The following is a 20,936-nucleotide window of genomic DNA, read 5'->3' as shown; positions in this document are numbered from 1 at the left end:
TTGTTTACTAAGCATGCAGAACAACCACCCAATAAAGCATTACAATAATCTAACCTTGAGGTCATAAATGCATGGATTAACATTCCAGCATTTGACATTGAGAGCATAGGCCGTAATAAATATATTTTTGAGATGGAAAAATGCAGGAAAAATGCAGTTTTACAAATGCTAGGAATGTGGCTTTCTAAGAAAAGATTGCGATCAAATGGCACACCTAGGTTCCTAACTGATGATGAAGAATTGACAGAGCAGCCATCAAGTCTTAGACATTGTTCTAGGTTATTACATGCAGAGTTTTTAGGTCCTATAATTAACACCTCTGTTTTTTTATTCCAGAATTTAGCAGTAAGAAATTACTCGTCATCCAGTTTTTTATATCGACTATGCATTTTTTTTTTGTTTCACCGGGCCGCAAAGAAATATAGAGCTGAGTATCATCAGCATAACAGTGAAAGCTAACACCATGTTTCCTGATGATATCTCCCAAGGGTAACATATAAAGCGTGAAGAGTAGTGGCCCTAGTACTGAGCCTTGAGGTACTCCATACTGTACTTGTGATCAATATGATACATCTTCATTCACTGCTACGAACTGATGGCGGTCATTTAAGTTTGATTTAAACCATGCTAATGCACTTCCATTAATGCCAACAAAGTGTTCAAGTCTATGCAAAAGAATGCTGTGGTCAATTGTGTCAATAAAACCAATGTGATCCAATAAAACTAATAGAGAGATACACCCACGATCAGATGATAAGAGCAGATCATTTGTAACTCTAAGGAGAGCAGTCTCAGTACTATGATACGATCTAAATCCTGACTGGAAATCCTCACATATACCATATTTCTCTAAGAAGGAATATAATTGTGAGGATACCACCTTTTCTAGTATCTTGGACAGAAGAGGGAGATTTCGAGATTGGTCTATAATTAACTAGTTCTTTGGGGTCAAGTTGTGGTTTTTTGATGAGAGGCTTAATAACAGCCAGTTTGAAGGTTTTGGGGACTTATCCTAATGACAATGAGGAATTAATAATAGTCAGAAGAGGATCTATGACTTCTGGAAGCACCTCTTTTAGGAGCTTAGATGGTATAGGGTCTAACATACATGTTGTTGGTTTAGATGATTTAACAAGTTTATACAATTCTTCCTCTCCTATAGTAGAGAATGAGTGGAACTGTTCCTCAGGGGGTCTATAGTGCACTGTCTGATGTGATACTGTAGCTGACGGCTGAATGGTTGCAATTTTATCTCTAATAGTATCGATTTTAGAAGTATAGTAGTTCATAAAGTCATTACTGCTGTGGTGTTGGGAAATGTCAACACTTGTTGAGGCTTTATTTTTCGTTAATTTAGCCACTATATTGAATAAATACCTGGGGTTATGTTTGTTTTCTTCTAAAAGAGAAGAAAAGTAATCAGATCTAGCAGTTTTTAATGCTTTTCTGTAGGATAGGTTACTTTCCAGACAAGCAATACGAAATACCTCTAGTTTTGTTTTCCTACAGCTGCGCTCCATTTTTCGGGCTGCTCTCTTTAGGGTGCGAGTGTGCTCATTATACCATGGTGTCAAACTGTTTTCCTTAACCTTCCTTAAGCGTAAAGGAGCAACTGTATTTAAAGTGCTAGAAAAGAGAGAGTCCATAGTTTCTGTTACATCATCAAGTTGTTCTGAGGTTTTGGATATGCTAAGGAATTTGGATACATCAGGAAGATGACTTAAAAAGCAGTCTTTTGTGGTAGAAGTGATGGTTCTTCGATACTTGTAACAGATAGAATTTACAATTTTGGCTATATGAAGTTTGCACAGAACTAAATAATGATCTGAGATATCATCACTTGGCTGAATAATTTCAACACTATCAACATCAATTCCATGTGACAGTATTAAATCTAGAGTATGATTTCGACAATGAGTAGGTCCTGAAACATGTTGTCTAACACCAATAGAGTTCAGAATGTCTATAAATGCTGATCCCAATGCATCTTTTTCATTATCGACATGGATATTAAAATCACCAACTATTAAAACTTTATCTGCGGCCAGAACTAACTCGGATGTAAAATCACCAAACTCTTTAATAAAGTCTGTATGATGGCCTGGTGGCCTGTGTACAGTAGCCAGTACAAACATAACAGGGGATTTATCATTAACATTGGTTTCTCTGGATAATGTTATATGAAGCACCATTACTTCAAACGAGTTATACTTGAAGCCTGCTCTCTGAGAAATCCTGAAAACGTTGTTATAAATTGAAGCAACTCCTCCCCCTTTGCCTTTTAGACGCGGCTCGTGTTTATAACAATAATCTTGGGGGGTGGACTCATTTAAAATAATGTAATCATCAGGTTTTAGCCACATTTCTGTAAAACAGAGCACATCTATATTATGATCAGTTATCATATAATTTACAAAACGTGTTTATGTAGAAAAGGATCTGATATTCAATAAGCCAAGCTTTATCATTTGTTTATTCGTATTGCATCTGTTTTTTATTTGTTGAACCTCAGTTAAATGTTAATCTTAACTTGGTTTGGACGTTTTTTGTATTTTCTAGTTCGTGGAACAGACACAGTCTCTATAGTGTGATATCTAGGTGAAAGAGTCTCTATGTGCTGAGAATTAACTGACCTCTGTGATGGAGGCAGCTAGCAGACGGTCGGTTTAGCCAGTCTGTCTGCTTCCTGACCTGGGCCCCAGTTAGTCAAGTATAAACACTAAGACTATGTGCCATATTTCTAGACAGAAGAGTGGCGCCACCCCAGGAGGGATGAAGACCATCTCTTTTCAACAGGTCAGGTCTGCCCCAAAAGCTCGTCCGATTGTCTATGAAACCTATGTTATTCTGTGGGACATCCAGCCATTGAGTGATGACAATCTGCTATGCATCTCGTCACCACGGTAAGCAGGGAGGGGACCAGAGAATATTACAGTGTCTGACATCGTGCTTGCAAGTTCACACACCTCTTTAAAGTTATTTTTAGCGATCTACGACTGGTGAAATCGAACATCATTAGCGCTGGCATGAATAACAATCTTACTGTACACAAACATTCATTTCCAAAGAAGCTGGCTGTTCACAGAGTGCTGTATCCAAGCATGTTAACAGAATGTTGGGTGGCAGGAAAAAGGTCCTAGAGTCTGGAGGAAGGGTGGAGAAGCTCAAAGCCCAAGGTGCTTGAAGTCAAGCTGCCACAGTCTGTGATGATTTGGGGTGCAATGTCATCTGCTGGTGTTGGTCCATTGTGTTTTTTGAAAACCAAAGTCACTACACCTGTTTAAAGGGTAACTAAACCCGAGTCCGTATTCATAAAGAATCTTAAGGCAAAAAGTAGCTCCTAGTGACAAAATTCTAAGAAAATTCTTAGAAATGTGGGCGTTTACTCTTAAAATTAAAGAAAAAATCCTAGTAAAGAAAAAAGTAATTCAGAAAGCATCTTAACCCTTAAAAGAGGTCTTAAGGTCAAACTTGTTAGGAGCACAGACGAGGACTTTTAAGAGGCTTAAGAGTTTCTTTAGCAGAGGAGAAAATGGCAGAAGAAATGTGTTGCAGACAATGGATGACCGTGAGTTAATAAGACGCTATAGATTAGATCGTTCAGGGATAAAGGTTGTGCTTGATCTTATTAGAGACATGCTAACATCTCTTACACAGCGCAGAAATGCCATAGCGTCATAAATTAAAGTAATCACTACATTACGATATTTGGCAACTGGGAAAATGCAACAATGCAATAGTGATGATTTGGGTCTGTCACAACCTTCTGTAAGCAGAGTGATCACACAATTACAGCACTTTCAGAACATCTTATTGTGTCGAAGTTCATTTCGTTTCCACTGGACATTCCCACCTTGCGGGCTCAAAAAACTGCATTTATGAATATAGCAGGCTTATAGGTGCGCACAAGCAGAGGGAATGAACCGTTAATAGTTTGTGCTATACGCTCCCATGTCTGCTTCTTTTCCCTTGCTGTGACACCCGGCCTGAATTTTCCTTTAAGAATGGCCTTGTGTTCATCCACTAACTGGGCTAACAGTAAACTCTGTTCCTCTGTCCAGTTTGGCTTTCTCGCCCTTCTTGGTTTTGATTCAGTGTTTGATACATTAAAACCAACACTCAAACCGCCACTTACATAGGACGGCAATCACTGTAATTGGAAAGAGTGGAACAATTTTTTATCATTCTAAGCCAATCAAATACCTTATAGGAAATTAAAAGCATGGTAAATAAAAAAAGGATTTATATAAACCCACATATAATGTGTGTGTGTGTGTGTGTGTGTAAGAGAGAGAGAGAACGGTCAAATAGAAAAAATTACACATGTAAATTCAAAGTGAGAATTAGAATAGACCCTATACTTAAAATCACTCTTTTTTTCCTTCTTGGACAACCAACCAATCACAGTCTTCAAAAGATTGTGTCATACATAGCGACGGGGTCAACCCCACCTCCTCACTAAGATGAAAGTTTTTGTCTTTTCCTTACTCAGAGTTGCTCTCAGATCGATCCTGAATCGCTCTTAAGCTAAGACTCCTACGTTAAAGTTTTTAAGCTAAATTAAGAGTTTTCTGAGAGGATTCTTAGAATCTTTATAATTACGGGCCCTGGTAAGAGCCTGACTCCACCCACTGGCAATATTTGAAAAATGCTGAAAAAAGGGCAAAGCACAGCGGAGATAGAGGGGACGAACCGAGGGTGCATTCATTTGAAGTAGAGGACTTTTTTCCCCCACCTTCATTTGAAGTGGAGGATGTCGAGGTGTCGGTGGACACAGGGCCAGGGCCTGAGCCATATCAATTAGAGCCGCTGGCTCAGACTGCAGTCTGCGGGGCTCAGTGATTCATGTAGGTTGTCTACAAACCGGAAGGTTGGTGGTTCGATTCCCGGCTCCAACTGACCAAGTGTTGAGGTATCCTCGAGCAAGAGACCTAACCCCAGCTGCTCCCGACGAGCTGGATGGCGCCTTGGATGGTTGACACCGCACTCGGTGTGTGAATGGGTGAATGTGAAGCAACTTGTAAAGCGCTTTGGATGGCCATGTGGTATGTTGAAAGCGCTATATAAATGCAGTCCATTTAACACCCACATTGCGTTGCTTTTCAGAGCGAGCTGTGTGGAGAAGCCCATTTCCACCTCCAATGCAATGGAGAAGCAGTCCCGCGTAAAATGCATTTTGCACACTCCAGCTCTAGACGGGAAATTGCGGTCTTCCAGGCCAAGTGCATGCAACCACTGGCACCTAATGTTCAAGTCTGCTGGAAAACTATGCAGTCCAGCAGCGCTGTCGGAACCAGCAACACTACACCTGTGTACCATCCTGGCCACTGTAAATAAATCTATGATAACTTGAAGCTATCCTAACCGATGCAATACTATGCTACTAACTGTGCTTCTAACAATACTAAAGTCACACTAACAGCTATACTAATTAACTACATAGGCTACACAAAATAATCTAAATAACTATATAATTGGTATGCTAAATAGATGCTATAATACTCTATCCTGGTCATTTTCAATATTCGCAATTCCAGCTCCTGACTCACTACAGTGATTTTGACGGAACAAGATGGATTTTATACTGCCAAGGGTGTGGTAGCTCGTACCAAGGGGGCATGGTGAGCTGGAAACTGCTTATGTCACCTGCCACCGCAAACATCCAATAGGAAAAATCAACTGCAGTAGCCACCGTTCAACCTGAAGAGGGCAGCATTCAGACATTTTTACACCATATATTGTAAAATTAAAACACTTTATACTCAAATGTCAAAAATGTTACTCAAACCAATGAACAGCACTAATAAAGCCCCATTCTTACAGATCATTAACTAAAAACAGTCTCATGGTCTTATGAAGTATTCTAATGTGTTGCGATAGTTAATTGGTAGGTTTTTGTTAAATGTGAGCCAAAATCATCACAATTAAAAGAACCAAAGACTTAAACTACTTCAGTCTGTGTGCATTGGATTTATTTAATACACAAGTTTCACAATTTGAATCGAATTACTGGAATTAATTAACTTTTACACAACATTCTAATTTATTGAGATGCACCTTTATGTCAGTTTACTTTACTTTGCTATCCTCACTTACATAAATAAATTACAGTGTCCTGCACATGCTAGTGGAAAGATATCAAATATTATATCTGGTGTCTGAATAATGTTTGGTTTGACTGTATATTCGTTATATACATTAATTTAACGGATGAGGATGTCATCAGAAGGAGGTTGTGTCAGGTTTCACTCACTCCTGAGTACACACTCAGTCCTGAAGCATGTTTAAGTGTGTGTAAGTGTGTTGAAGTGCACTCACTGAGCGATGACTGCAGGATGAGGCGGTACAGATTTGCGTGTTGATGTGGCTGCCACTGCACACACATACTGCTGGTCTGCACCTGGAACGTGCTGAGGTCACTCACTCCCAGATACACTGGAGACACAGACAGACGGATGTTAGCGGCGCTCACACACACACACACACACACACACACACACACACACACACACACACTCACGCACACACACACACACACACACACACACACACACTCACGCACACACACACACACACACACACACACACTCACGCACACACACACACACACACACACACACACTCACGCACACACACACTCGCACTCACACACACGCACACGCACGCACACACACACTCGCACTCACACACACACTCTCTCACACGCACTCACACACACACACCAGTGTTAATTTCGTTGACTAAATATTTTCGTCATTATTTTCGTCACGAATATATTTTTGCGGACGAAAACTAAACGAAAACTAAAAAAGAAGGCACTGATGGAGACTAAAACTATGACTAAATTGATTGACATTATAGTCAATGAATAAAGGACGAGACGAAAATAGACTGTGACGAAAATCAAATCAGCAGACGGGAGAGATGCGAGGAATGAACAAAAGAACCGGCAAAACGGAACAGACTGCATGAGAGAAGAGAACCAATCCGAGCCTGACTTATTGAGACGTGAAGCGAAGGTTTTCAGTTTTTAAATGAGCTCCCGGGAAGTCGGCATTCGAAGAGGTGATGTCTAAAAGAGCGACAAAATGTCCACAGCTCACTTCACGTTTGACGACGAACAAAACAATACAAAGCGTAAAGCACGCGGAGCGCTCATTCGTGGCAAGAACACAACCAATTTGAAAAGACATTTACAGACGAGCCACCCGGACATTTTCTCAAATGTAATTTCACAACGATGTTCTTTTGTTTATTGAGCTAAGCAAAATTGGAAGACTGCAGTGCGTAGATGTTGTAGCATTAAATATTACGAACTGAAAAGTACTGTAAAACAGCCCCTTCTTCAAGTTAGATGAGAGCACAATACTAATACGTAATTTTATGATACATACATTTGATTAATTCTAATGTTTAGTATATTTTATAATGTTCTACTTGTTGACAATATCACAAATATTTCTATATTAGTCATGTGAAACGTGAATGTTCACATCCTATCATTATACATACTAATCTAGCAAAATTGTAGTATTTAAAACATACAATATTGCTAGACAAATGAATACCTTATAAAATCTTGTTACTTTTTTTATCCACCTAACTTATTAAATATTTACTTTAAATGTATGCACTTATTGTTCAGCTCAGCTGTAAGCTTTAAGGTCCTGGACCTAACTTTATTTTTCTTTTATTGATGGTCAATTGGCAGCTAGTAATTGTTTACATTATCATGACAGTGTTTGTTGCTGCATAAAAGCTTTTGAATCGAAATAAAGACACAGTTGTGTTGAAATAAAGTTGAATTTGTGTTTTATATATTTTGGTTAAGTTGGTTTCCTATACCAGCTGTAAAAAATTGTCTAGTAAATCTGTTATTGATTTTAGTCTTATTTTAGTCGACTAAAATAAGACTAAAATTAAAACAAATCAGATGACTAAAACTTGACTAAAACTAAAAAGAATTATAAAATTTCGTGTCAAAATTAACACTGACACACACTCACGCACGCACACACTCTCACATATGCACAGGCACTCACACTCACACTCACACACGCACACACACACACACACACACACACTGAAATGGAGGATGTTTTCAGAACCGAATTCTTCAGTCGGATGGAGGAAGTGCTGCATTCATATCTCAGACTCACGTGTTTGGGCTCGTCCACTCAGGGCCTCGCTGGATCCTGTGGTGTAGGTGGCGATGACTTTGATGCTGTACTCCGTCCCGCTCAGCAGATTGATGATCAGCGTGGTGTTCACATCATCACCCACGAAGGTCTCCAGCACACGGCCGGCCGCTGTTAGAGGTCAGAGGTCAGCCTGAGTGTGTGTGTGTGTGTGTGTGTGATGAGCAGTGCTGGGGAACGCATTACAAGTATGCATATAAAAGTAACATTAACACATTCAGATATTAAAAAGAAATGAAATAACTTTAGTATTTTCTCTGGGAGTAAGGCGGTGTGGTCAGAGGTATATGTGTCTGTGCTGAACACTGGTGAGGTGCTGGTGTACCTGAGCTGGGCTGGTACACGATCCTGTAGCCCATGGTGGGCGAGGACGGTGTGTCCCAGCTGATGCGGAAGCGGTTGTACCACTCTTCAGACACACGCAGGTTACTGGGAGCAGAGAGAGGCACTGCGGAGCAGGACACACACACATATAACAGATCAGGTCCTGTCAAACACTACTGGCCTCTACGTCCTTCAGTAATACTGCTTCACAGCTCATCTACGTATACTATGCCCTAAAAGTAAGTACTCTTTCTGTGAAGAACAAGTACATTGTTTTGCGTATGTAGCAGAACAGCAGGCTTCCTTTGGGTCATACTACTTCGTCATAGCTGCTTCTTTAACGAACGCTCTGCCGCTTCATTACACACATCCTATCACAGGTTAAACTGCACTGTCAATCATCTTAATACAGTTAACAAAATACACATTTCCTTTAATTTGATTTCATTTGAAATGAACAGGCACATTTAATTTTAATGCTGAAGAACTCTGCTCATGTGTTTGATTAATGACGTGTTTAAAAGTTAATGAGCAAATGTATAATTATAAAAGTTTGAAGTGTTGCTGCAGGTGAAATAGAATGTGGGTCAATTTTTATCAGGGCAGACATTATTTATCACTCAATCCCCTTTATCTACCTGTCTGACGGTCACGCATATCCACTATGTTTGTAGTTCCTCTTCAGGAACTCGAGCTGTGTCGACTGACGCTTTGGGGAACACCTCCAGCGTGACGTCTCTGAATAACGTGTATAATCAGTCCAACGGATAAGCGAAACATCATAGGTGGGAGAGGTGAGAGACCAGGAAGTATAAAAGCTCGAGTGGCGAAGCCAGCAGTCAGCCTTCTGTTTTCAGCAAGCTCTCTGTGTGTGTGTCAGTCGCTATCTGTTTGTGAGTCTTATTTAGTGTAATTTGTCCACTGATAAACTCCATTGTCAAAGCTTCAATCAAGAAAAGTCTTGGGTGAGAGCAGGCAGCGTTCAGACTGTGTTTTCCCTGCCAGAAAAAAAAGGTAGGGACACAGGCAGCTCATGTGTTGTCTGCTTGAGAGTGAAGTGCAGAGTGTCAGCTCTCGAAGGAGTTTACGACTGATGCGAGTGTTTTACTTCACTCTCAGAAGGCTCTCTTTGAGGAGGGAGCCTTCACTTGCATTTCTCGTGGTGCCAGCCCCGCTTTCGCTGAGGCGGAGTGGTGGTTGCGGGTTTCGCTTTCGGATCTACTGGAAGGAATGTAAGACAGGCTATCTTCCCTTATCTTCTTTCTTAGCCACCAGATCAATCTCTGAGGAGATTGATGTGGAAGGCATTGATGAGCTCGCCAGTTGCACAAGCATCAGTTGCACAAGCACCAGTTACACAAGCATATTATGCATAATATTATAATAAGCAGCATTAATGAAGAGTGGAGCTCGCACAGTCGGCTCTCGGGGGGCTAATTGTGCTTTTTTTCGCTGTTAAGTACTCCGCTCTTGCTGGGCACACTCTGAGGAGTGTGTCAGTGCATGTGATCTTGCTGTTGCAGTCGCGCTGCTGCTGAGACACGATCCTGGGAATCGCACATGATCTGGCGAACAGGTTGGAGACGGCTCGTCCTATATCCACCCGTGTTCACTAGATCTAGAGCTCCTTCTGAATGCTTGGAAGCCCATGCTGTGGTTTCTTCACTCTCTGACCCAGACAGCAAGCAGTTTCGGCCCATGTCTGGCCCACATCTGGATTTCATGCGGGCCCTACTCGCAGACGCTAGAGTCAGAGTTGCACTACCAGGACGAAGGCGTTTTCACTGGATAGCCTTCATCATAATGTCCTGACACCTAAGGCCTAGGACGATTTGAAGGCCAGCTCCCTCTGGGGAAGAGTGGTGTACACCACATTACATGGCCCGTCTCTCCTCAGTGCCCTAAGAAGATTAATCTGCCAACCCTGCTGGTGTTCCAGAGTGCAGCGGTCTCTGGCGAGCGCTTCTCTCAGTTACCGCCCAGAAACGTAGCGGTGCTAAGAGGCTTGCGACCTCCTGGGAGGTTTTCAGCGTGAAAACTACTGCCAAATGTGTCTCAGTGGGTCCTGCACACTGTAGTGAGAGACCACAGAATCCAGTTCTGGTGGATCCCAAGCAGGCTCTGGTAATGGAACAGAAGTAGACTCTCTCTGAGGACAGAGGCCATCGAGGTGGTCCCTCCTTGGGTTGCAGAGTCCGGGTCCTACAGCCGGTACTTCACTGTTCCGAGGAAGGATGAGGTGTTGTGTCCTTTTTTTTTTTTAGATCTGTGCTTTTTAAACTGCTCAGTCAGGAGAATGAAGTTCAGCACGCTTGCACAGGCCAAGTCCGAGGACTGGTGTGTCACGATCTATCAAAAGGATGAACTTATCTCCATCCTTCTTCATTGGAAGTTCCTGAGGTTTGCATTTGGGGGCAAAAGCCTACCAATAAGGATCTTGTTCTGGCCTTGCACTCTCACCCCACACTTTCACGACTCAACCACATTGATGATTGGTTGGTATTAGCTCAGTCAGAGCAGATGACGGTTTGGCATCAAGGTGTCTTTCTCGCTCACATGAAAGAGCTGGGATTAAGATTAACGTCAAGAAAAGAGTGCTTTCTCCAGTACAGAGAACCACTTATCTGGGCGTGATGTGGAATTCGACCATGATGCAGGCACATATGTCACCAGCTCGGATCGAGTCAATCCTCACTGCAGTCGTGAGAGTGAGAGAAGCAAGAGATTGCTGGGTCTGATGGCAGCTGCGTCCAACGTGAATACTATTGACCTAACCCCTACAGTGGTGGCTCAAGACCAAGGGGGTTCTCCCTGAAGGGAAACCCACTTTGCACCCACACGGCAGTACCTAAGTGCCATAGACATGTGGAGAAAACCTTGGTTCTTGTCTCAGGGCCCGGTGCCTGGAGCACCTTGTCGCCGCATAATGCTAGCTACAGACACATCCCTCACCGGCTGGGGTGCGGTCATGAGTAGCCACCCTGACCACAGTCTTCTGGAGTGGCCGCCATCCGACATGGCATATCATCTGCCCGAGGAGGCTGGCTGTACTTCGAGCACTACATTACTTTCTCCCAGACCTAAGAGGTCACCATGTGTTGTTACGCACAGCAGTGGTCTCTTACATCAACAACCAAGGAGTTCTGCGCTCACGCCGTTTATACAAACTAGCTTACCAGATCTTTGTGTGGTCCCAGGGTGAACCTCTCTTGCTGAGAGTAGTTGACATTCCTGGGCATCTTAATATGGGAGCAGACATCCTGCAGACATCCAGGGGCCGAGGCCCGGGGAATGGCGGCTTTACACTGAGGTGATGAAGCAGAGTTGGAGAGGTTGGCAAGACTCGGGTGGAACTGTTTGCGACTTGAGAGACATGGCACTGTCCCCTCTGGCTTACTCTGACTCATCCAGCTCCACTGGGGCTGGACATTTCACTGCGCTGCTCCCGGGAGTTCTGGATACAGTACACAGGGACGGAGTCCGGCTGCTTTTAGTAGCCCCATTCCGGCCGGGCCTGGTATGGTTCCTGGGCCTGATTTCTCTTTTTGATGGCACTCCATGGAAGGTTCCCGTTAGGAGAGATCTCCTCTCACAGGCGGAAGGTGCGCCCCCACATGGAGCTTAGAAGGTGTGGTCTCTGAGGAGGAATAAAAACTCTTAGCTTCTGGTCTCTCAACCGAGGTTGTTGAGACCATTCTCCAATCCAGAGCTCCCTCAATGAGGAAACTGTATGCCTTGAAGTGGAAGCTTTTCACTTCTTGGTGCGGAGACCGCCAGCTCAACCCAGTTAACTGCTCGGTTGGTACAGTGCTGGTTCCTGCAGGCTCTCCGCAGGGTTGACCCACTCCCCCCGGAAGGGTCTCCGTGGCGGCCATGGTGGCCTACTGTGCCCTGCTCGGTGTGCATGTTTCCTCCATGATGCGCTGAGGCTGAGGCCTCCGGCCAGAAGAAGCTTATGCTAAGCGGTGATCACGATGCTATCCTAAGCCTCGAGTCATCTGATCTCCCCTCTTCTAGGGGTCAAGACTCACTCCTTCTGAAGTTAGCCATTGGACGGGTTGTCCCCGATTACTGTCAGGGCTCCTCTCTCCTTCTTGTTTTAGCTGTGCTCTTCCACACTAGGCAGAGACTTGAAAGTCTGGCATGCATTCTCATTCCCCAAAGCGGCAGTCGATGCAGCTCGAGTTCCTGAAGAGGAACGTCTAAGGTTATGCATGTAACCCTGGTTCCTCGAAGGAACGAGATGCTGCTTCGCAGTGCCAGACTTCCGGTATCTCTGGCTGTCGCTTGCTTCATCCTTTAAGGCTGACTGCCAGCTTCGCCGCTCGTGCTTTTATGCTTAATGGTCTCTGACGTCACCTGCCTATGACGTCTCGCACTTACATTAGACTAATTTAGGGCTGTAGCTATTCGAATATTTTAGTAATCGAGTATTCTACCAAAAATTCCATCGATTAATCGAGTAATCGGATAAAATGTGTTTTTGCTTAAAGTGCAATATTAATTATGCAAGAGAAAATAAGATTCCTGGGTCTCTTAAAATGCACAACTAAGTTTCCTTTTTTAGAAAAAAAATATTTTTATTTTTTAAATGCATAGAAAGCAATGCATACATCAAAAATAAACATGAAATAATTACCCATTGTTTCTCTGTCTGTACTTGTACTGTGAACAATGACAATAAAGTTGACAGATGAATTAAGTGCATTTAAGTGCCATTCAGTTGGGGTCTTAAAGCATTATCAGAGATGCACATTAAACATTAAACACATAAAACATTAATTTAATTTATCTTTTAATTATTGAAAATTAACTTAACTTTTTGGTAAACAAAGGGGATTTACTATAAAAAATAAAACATGGAAGAAATGTTGTGTGATTAAACCTTTTAAAAAAAAAAATTTAGAGGTAGGCTATGTACATTCTGCTGAACTATAGTCTTTAACCGGACTTTTATTTTGACAGGTTCGCGTACCTTTACAGTTCTGTGTATGTGATGTGACGCTAGTTTTACTCAAATCAAACGGTCAAATGCTCATGAAGTGACTGTCAGAGCAGTTCTGGAGATGTTGTTCATGTGTTCACGTGCTTATTTAGAGAGACAGCAGACGCTGAATTCTCCGTGAGATTCACGCGCACTTCCAACTATTCATTAACACAGACACGCAGAACATCCAGGATTCATATTTAAACAGACTATTCCGGCTTAATATTTACCCCTCCAACCAAAAGAGAATCGAGACACCCCTACCCCTTCACATGAACACTTGAAACGGAGGGGTAGGGGAAAAGGGAAGGGATAAGGGGTAGAATTGGGATTGGGCCTAAGTCGCATTTATTTAGAACCAAGAAACAAGAGAAAACATTACTGTCTACAGCTGCGAGAGGGCGCTCTATGTTTTCAGTGGTAGACTACAGGAGCACAGAGCAGCATAGAGCGCCCTCTCGCTGCTGTAGACGGTAATGTTTTAACTTTAACTTCAATGGTACTCAGGGAGACTGCAGTCAATCGCTTCTGTGTCATTGTCGTCCTGAGCTCATTCTTCACTCGTTTAAAAAAAAAAAACTTTCGATCACTGGAACATTTTTAATTGTAGCGTCCTTGTCTTTCTTTAACTTTCTTTTTGCAAAACCACTCAATTGACGTATGTCCATTTTGATTAATTTTCTGTAGCCATTAAAAAAATGACACATTTGCGCGGCGTACTTGTTGTGGACCAACTAAACTCTGACAGATTGGGGACAGAAGGGGGGGACTGATAGTGGTCATGTAATCTTTATTTATTTATAATTTATTATCATTATTATTATTATTGTTAAGTTAGTGTTCATAAACGAGTTATGTATGGTCTTTCAAGAATTTCAAGTTAATAATAAAACAATTTACAAAAAATATTTGCTTGTGTCATGTGGTGCCCCCCTAGTTGTGAATGGTTGGTGCCCCGGGGCACTGGCCCAAGTGCCCTTATGGATAATCTGGCTCTGGTTGAGGTATACCAGCTCTGCAGTGGATAAGACACATGCCATTGGTGTGAGCGACCCTGGTTCGAATCCACTGTGAGACACCAATGTGTTGCTGAGCAAGACACTTAACCCCAAGTTGGTCCAGAGGCATGTGACCTCTGACATATATAGCAAGTGTAAGTCGCTTTGGATAAAAGCGTCAGATAAAAATGTAAACGTCAGCTCTATCTTGCAATGGACACACACCAAGACGTTCTCTTTACATTTGCCTGCGCCCTCAAATCAAAACACTGCGGACTCCTTGCAGTATGAGATTTCGGACGCAGCGCTTGTTTCTCCTTCCGCTTTGTGGGTGACGTAAACGCCTTGTGTTAGTGATGGCCGATTCGTGAACGAATCGTTCAATTTAACAGGTTCTTCTTAGTGAACCGGTTGAACCAGTTCACCAAATCGAACTGAATCGTTTGAAACGGTTCACGTATCCAATAAGCATTAATCCACAAATGACTTAAGCTGTTAACTTTTTTAACGTGACTGACACTCCCTCTGAGTCAGAATAAACCAATATCCAGGAGTAATTCATTTACTCAAACAGTACACTAACTGAACTGCTGTGAAGACCGAACTGAAGATGAACACCGAGCCGAGCCAGATAATGAACAAACACGCCCACTGCTGGAGCAGTTCTCGTTCTCGAGTCAAGAACCGGTTGCTTCGGTTTTCGGATCACCAGTACACTCAACCGAGAATCGTTTCTGTCGGACGCGTCAAACATCGGAAAGTTTGATAAAATAACTTTTTTTTTTTTTTTTTTGATGAATGTTTCCAATCTGTATATTGTATACAATGTATAGGCCAAATGGGTTTTCAGGGAAGTTGGACATTAATTAAGACTCTAAAGACTCTATGTTTAATAGGAATAAGGGATGATTTATGAGATATCTGTACTGTATTTGTAGTTAATGATGACATTCACAAATTGAGTTTGTAGTAAACAGAACATGAACACGAGTAGAGCAGCTGATGATACTGAACTGCAGCACGTGCCGGTTAGAGCGATTCTCGTTCTCGAGTCAAGAACCGGTTGCATCGGTTTTCGGATCATCAGTACACTCAACCGAGAATCGTTTCTGTCGGACGCGTCCGAATTGAGAACCGATGAACTGATGATACTGCGCATGCGCGATTCAGCGTGAAGCAGACTGACTCACAGCATGTCTGAACCAAAGGGATTCTTTTGGTGATTGATTCTGATTCTGTACTAGTAATGTTATGAGCGCGGGTATTTCGAGGGCTTGGATGAAGGGTAATCTGGCGAAACGTAAGTTCATTTAATAACAAATACATCGCAATGGATTATGTTTAGTAAGTGGATCATGGTTTCTGTGCTGATGACACCTTATTTCTGTATCTGTATACTGTATTTGGGTGTTGTTGCAAAATTCAAAAAGTAAACTTTTCATGATTATGGTTTTTAGGTTTTTAACTGACTAAAGTTATGATTACTGATTTTATATATTTGAATGTTTGATAGACGTGACGCCATTAAGTCATCGCCAATGACGTCATTACTTCGAGCGCCAAAGAACCTGACGTGAGATTTAAAATAAATTAAAAGAGGCTTCGAGGCCGAGGAATTTGCCTCGATAATTTTTTGTAATCGAGTTACTTGAGGAATTGTTTCAGCCCTAGACTGATTACACATGTTATTCAGAGATGTCACGCTGCAGGCATACTTTTTTTTAAACATTTTATGTTCTGAGACATACTAATTCTATTTTTTTATACTATTTAGGATGCACAGTATGTGAATTGGGACACATGATAAATCATTCTAGTGCGACGGGTAATAGGTATTTGACAAATTTACAGGGTGTACATTTTCATTTGTCCATTGTTTGTTCTACATGTACAGCTGTTTTTTACACTAAACTATTGTAAAGATGAAATTTTTCCCTTTAGGAGAATTTAAGTACATGTATGTAGTGTTTGCAAGGTTTGGAAATGTTTCGTTTTATTGATCAGATTTCAAATTATTTTTCAATGTAACGCAATTAGGACCCATTGTGACAATAAAATATTACACTGAGCATGGTGTTTTCATGGACTTTTGTTAAATTACATTACAGGAAATATTTAGATTATTTTATTTGTACTGAATTAAATTTAAATAAACTGAATTGAAACTAATTCCGTTTTTTTTTTTTTTTTAGAAAATGATATTACTAATTTATAGAACACTTACATTAAGTGGATTTGAACTCAATTTAAATTAATTTGATTTGAAATTATTCTATAAAACAAATTTATAAGAGATGTAAATGAATTGAATTTAAATTAATTTATCCACCCAATTTTTACTGTGAGAATGCACAGATAAAACACTAGTCACAATGCATTATTCATGGTGAACTAGTGGAGGTCACAAGCCCTAAAACACACACTTTCCTCTCAGACTTCAAATCTGGACACTACAGTAAAAGTCTCTAACACGTTGACAGCTGTAGATGTTAGCCAGAACCCCAGCACGAGGCTCAGTGGAGAGCAGACTCACGTGTGCGTGCAGTGCGTGTGATGGGCGGCCCGTCGCCATCGCTGTAGATGACAGAGACACTGACGCTATACTCTGTGTCTGACAGAAGAGGCTGTAACAGCAGTGAGGTCTGAGCCGTAGGAACCGTCGCCTGCATCGGGGAAACACACACACACATAGTCATCAAAGCGGCGGCGGTGGCTCAGTGGTTCATGTAGGTCGTCTACAAACCGGAAGGTTGGTGGTTCAATCCCCGGCTCTACCTGACCAAGTGTACCTAACCCCAGCTGCTCACGATGAGCTGTATGGAGCCTTGAATGGCTGACACCGCAGTTGATGTATGAATAAATGAGTGAATGGGTGAATGTGAGGCAACTTGTAAAGCGCTTTGGATGGCCGTGGGGTCTGTTGAAAGCACTATATAAATGCAGTCCATTTACCAAAGCTGTTTTGATATTGGGAATGCTCCTGTGGTAAACACAAACACATTCAGGAGGACAGCCTGCAGCACTGTGTTACTCTGCGATAAAAACTCAATACACACTTACAAAACTCCACAGGAGAGAAAACATGCTCAGAGCCACAGGGATTGTGAGGAGAAATGGAAACTGAGTTTCAGCTGCTGTTTATAACATACAAATACTGAAAATAACACATCTGTGTCCCTGGAGCACAAAGGCAGTCATAAATAGCAATAGACAACAAAACATTGTATGGTTCAAAATTATACATTTTTCTTTTATGCCAAAAATCATTCAGATATTAAGAAAAGATCATGTTCCATCAAGATGTACTCTAAATATATAAAATAATGTATATTTGATTAGTAATATGCATCGCTAAGAACTTTGATTTCCAAATAATTGTATCTCAGTCAAATATTGTCCTCCTAACAAACCAGACATCACTGGAGAGATGATTTATTCAGCTTCAGATGATGTTACAGCATTTGAGGGATTATATCTGACCGTGTCATGGATCAAAAACAGCAGCGTGGTGAAATACACCTCTCGTCAGTTTATTCAAATTAGTGCAAGGACACAATTTCAAAATGTTTGCTTGGTTTACCAACAACACGCAAATTTAAGAAAACATATGCAACATCTCATTTAACTATCAACCAATGCAATATACCAAGCGCAATGCAAATTATAGTAGTTGCAAATAATCAAAGCCGATGCTCATCAAAACAGTAAAACAGGCCCATGTCTGTCATGAGGATGGAGTGACATTCAGACGCTCACCCTCTGTTCGGCGCGGTCTTCTCGCGTACTTATGTACGACACTCGGTACTGACGCACGCTTGGACCCAGCGGTTCCCACGATACACGCATGCTGAAGGTCGTCACGTCACTCAGCTGCAGATTCCTGATGGCCAGACGCTGCTCTGCACACACAAGCACACACACACACACACACACACACACACACAAATTCAGGGTTTTCCTGTGCTGAAACTGTTTTGGTTGCCAGCAAAATGAAAAAAAAAATTTTTTTATAGTGACTGCAGATAGACAGAGAGACAGATGGACAGAAATTAAAACCTGTTCTGAAAGCTGATTCAGAAGTTAAGAGGAGCAGCTGTGCAAACATATAACAAAAAAATTAATACATGTGGATGAAAACGTCTGTAAATGAACGCCGTACAGTGTTTTTGGTTTAAACCACTGATAACGCTGGAAACACGAGAAATGTTACCGGCTGTAGTCGTTCTGATGGTCGTTGTCATTACTGTTGTTGTTCTGGCAACTTAAAACACAATTAGAGAGAAAAAACACGTTAAAGTCTGTGATTCTGGTCATAATTCTGGCAGCACTGGACTTCTTGAACGAACAAGTGAAGTCAGACCTGTGGTCACACTGATCTCCACCGGATCACTCTCAGACTCGTCACTGTAGACCGCAGACAAAGAAACTTCATATTCAGTCACAGGCTTCAGACCCGTGATGACAAACCAGTTAGGGTCATCATATATAAGAACCTGCAGATCAACACAGAGAGGTGGACAGTCAGACAGAGAGAGAGAGAGAGAGAGAGAGAGAGAGAGACAGACAGACAGAGAGAGAGAGAGAGACAGAGAGAGAGAGAGAGACAGACAGACGGACGGTCAGACAGGTGTGTGCACCTCTTTGGTCTCTCCTCCTGCTGCGGGTCTCCAGGTGAGTCTGTGGAAAGAGATGTCAGACGCTGCGTCTCGCCACATCACTCTGAAACTATCCGTGGACACGTCAGTGCTGCTGAAATTCAGCGGCAGAGGAACTTCACCTACAACACACACACACACACACACATTTAAAAAATTAATATTTCATAGAAATTATTTTTTTGCATTCAACAGGGGTTAACAGGGTTAAGTTCTTATGATATTAAATATATGAACGTGTGTTCTCACTGGTGGTGAAGCTGTCCGTCAGCGGTTCTGCTTGTCCCTCGTCATACAGGGCAAAGACTGCAACAGTGTACTCCGTCAGAGAGGTCAGGTTACGCAGGAACACCTTGGTGACCGGACCCACTTCCATCTGAGATTACCAAAGGTCAAAGGTCAGAGACAAGCCACAACAATTCAATTCACAGTGGCTGGATGCGCTCTTACCTTATTGGTCTCCGCAGCATCTGTCTTCACATAAACGATGCGGAAACCTTTGACCTTACGAGACGCCGCGTCCCACGAGAGTTTAGCGGAGCTGTGACTGATGTCTGAGATGCGCAGATTACGAGCCGGAGTCAGACGGACTGAGAGAGAGAGTCAGACGGATGATGTTACCAGCTAGTATTTAGCGCACATTGGTGTTTTGTATTGGTGGGATCTGTCCTCACGTGTGGTCTCCTGCGCGGTCATGGGGTCACTGGCCTCCTCTCCGTACAGGGCATAAACGGTCACTGTGTATTTGGTCACAGGTGTTAAACTGTCCAGTTCAACCTGAGTCACGGAGTCAGACACTCTAACCTGTAAACACACAAATAAACACTCACTAGCACTGTTGGGGGAAGTTACTTTTAAAAGTAATGCATTACAGTGCTGCGTTACTCCCTAAAAAACAAACTAATTACGTTACTTAGTTACTTTTTATGGAAAGCAATATGTATACCTGGAAGGCTATACCTCCATGAAGTCACAAATTATGATTGGGGATCAATTTTGGGGCCTCTTCTATTTTTAATTTATATTAATGATATGGCCACGATTTGTCCCAAACTCCTCCCAGCACGATTTGCAGATGATACAAATCTTGTAGCTTCTCACCAAGACTTTAATATTTTAATCAAAACAGTCAATGAGGAACTATCTTCCATTGTGGAATGGTTTCAATGGAATAAAATTACTCTTAATACAGGGCAAAGCTAAAATGTTGGGTATATTGAGGAGGGTTTGTCCTTTAATTCATTCCTCAGCTTTTTTAACCTTATATTATAGCTTTTTGTTTCCATTCACTAATTATTGCAATATTGTCTGGGCAGCTACCTATGCTACTTATCTGAAGAAATTAATAGTCATACAGAAGAAATATCTTAGATTTATTTCTCATTCAAATAGATATGCACCCTCGGCACCCCTTTACAATAAAATTAAAGTTCTCCCTGCTGATAAGGTAAATATTTATCAAACATGTCTATTTAAGCATAAGTCTATACAGGTCCTTCTCAAAAAATTAGCATATTGTGATAAAAGTTCATTATTTTCCATAATGTAATGATAAAAATTAAACTTTCATTCATTTCAAACTAGACATAGCAATAATACTTTTGTCTTACCCTACACACGAACTACTTTCAATGATGAACTGCCTTTAACTATCATTTTTCATTATGGCTTCGTTCCCTTCGTTTTGTACTTCTACTAAACATGTGCTAAACAAATAAACTAAACTAAACTAAATTACTGCATTATTTTACTTTTGAGTTACTTTTTAAATCTG

At 41.7% G+C, this 20,936-nt stretch overlaps 1 protein-coding gene across 2 annotated transcripts in view; it reads right to left on the bottom strand.

Moving 5' to 3' along the window:
• The window catches only part of LOC127978607 (collagen alpha-1(XIV) chain-like), an 87,971-nt gene that overhangs the window by 50,457 nt on the left and 16,578 nt on the right, over window positions 1–20,936 (bottom strand). For both annotated transcript variants that reach the window (XM_052583384.1, XM_052583386.1), the window contains exons 10-20: window positions 19,837–19,966; window positions 19,613–19,752; window positions 19,412–19,538; window positions 19,145–19,284; window positions 18,868–19,000; window positions 18,718–18,768; window positions 18,264–18,406; window positions 17,041–17,170; window positions 8,524–8,646; window positions 8,160–8,309; window positions 6,319–6,435 (exon numbers count right to left, since the gene is read on the bottom strand). In XM_052583384.1, the coding sequence (XP_052439344.1) occupies window positions 6,319–6,435; window positions 8,160–8,309; window positions 8,524–8,646; window positions 17,041–17,170; window positions 18,264–18,406; window positions 18,718–18,768; window positions 18,868–19,000; window positions 19,145–19,284; window positions 19,412–19,538; window positions 19,613–19,752; window positions 19,837–19,966 (1,384 nt within the window). The remainder of the gene's footprint in view (window positions 1–6,318; window positions 6,436–8,159; window positions 8,310–8,523; window positions 8,647–17,040; window positions 17,171–18,263; window positions 18,407–18,717; window positions 18,769–18,867; window positions 19,001–19,144; window positions 19,285–19,411; window positions 19,539–19,612; window positions 19,753–19,836; window positions 19,967–20,936) is intronic.

Source organism: Carassius gibelio, chromosome B19 (genome assembly GCF_023724105.1).
Source record: "Carassius gibelio isolate Cgi1373 ecotype wild population from Czech Republic chromosome B19, carGib1.2-hapl.c, whole genome shotgun sequence".
NCBI classification, from domain to species: Eukaryota; Metazoa; Chordata; class Actinopteri; order Cypriniformes; family Cyprinidae; genus Carassius; species Carassius gibelio.
Note: the sequence above shows the minus strand (reverse complement) of the source record. Positions and strands in the feature narration are given on the sequence as shown.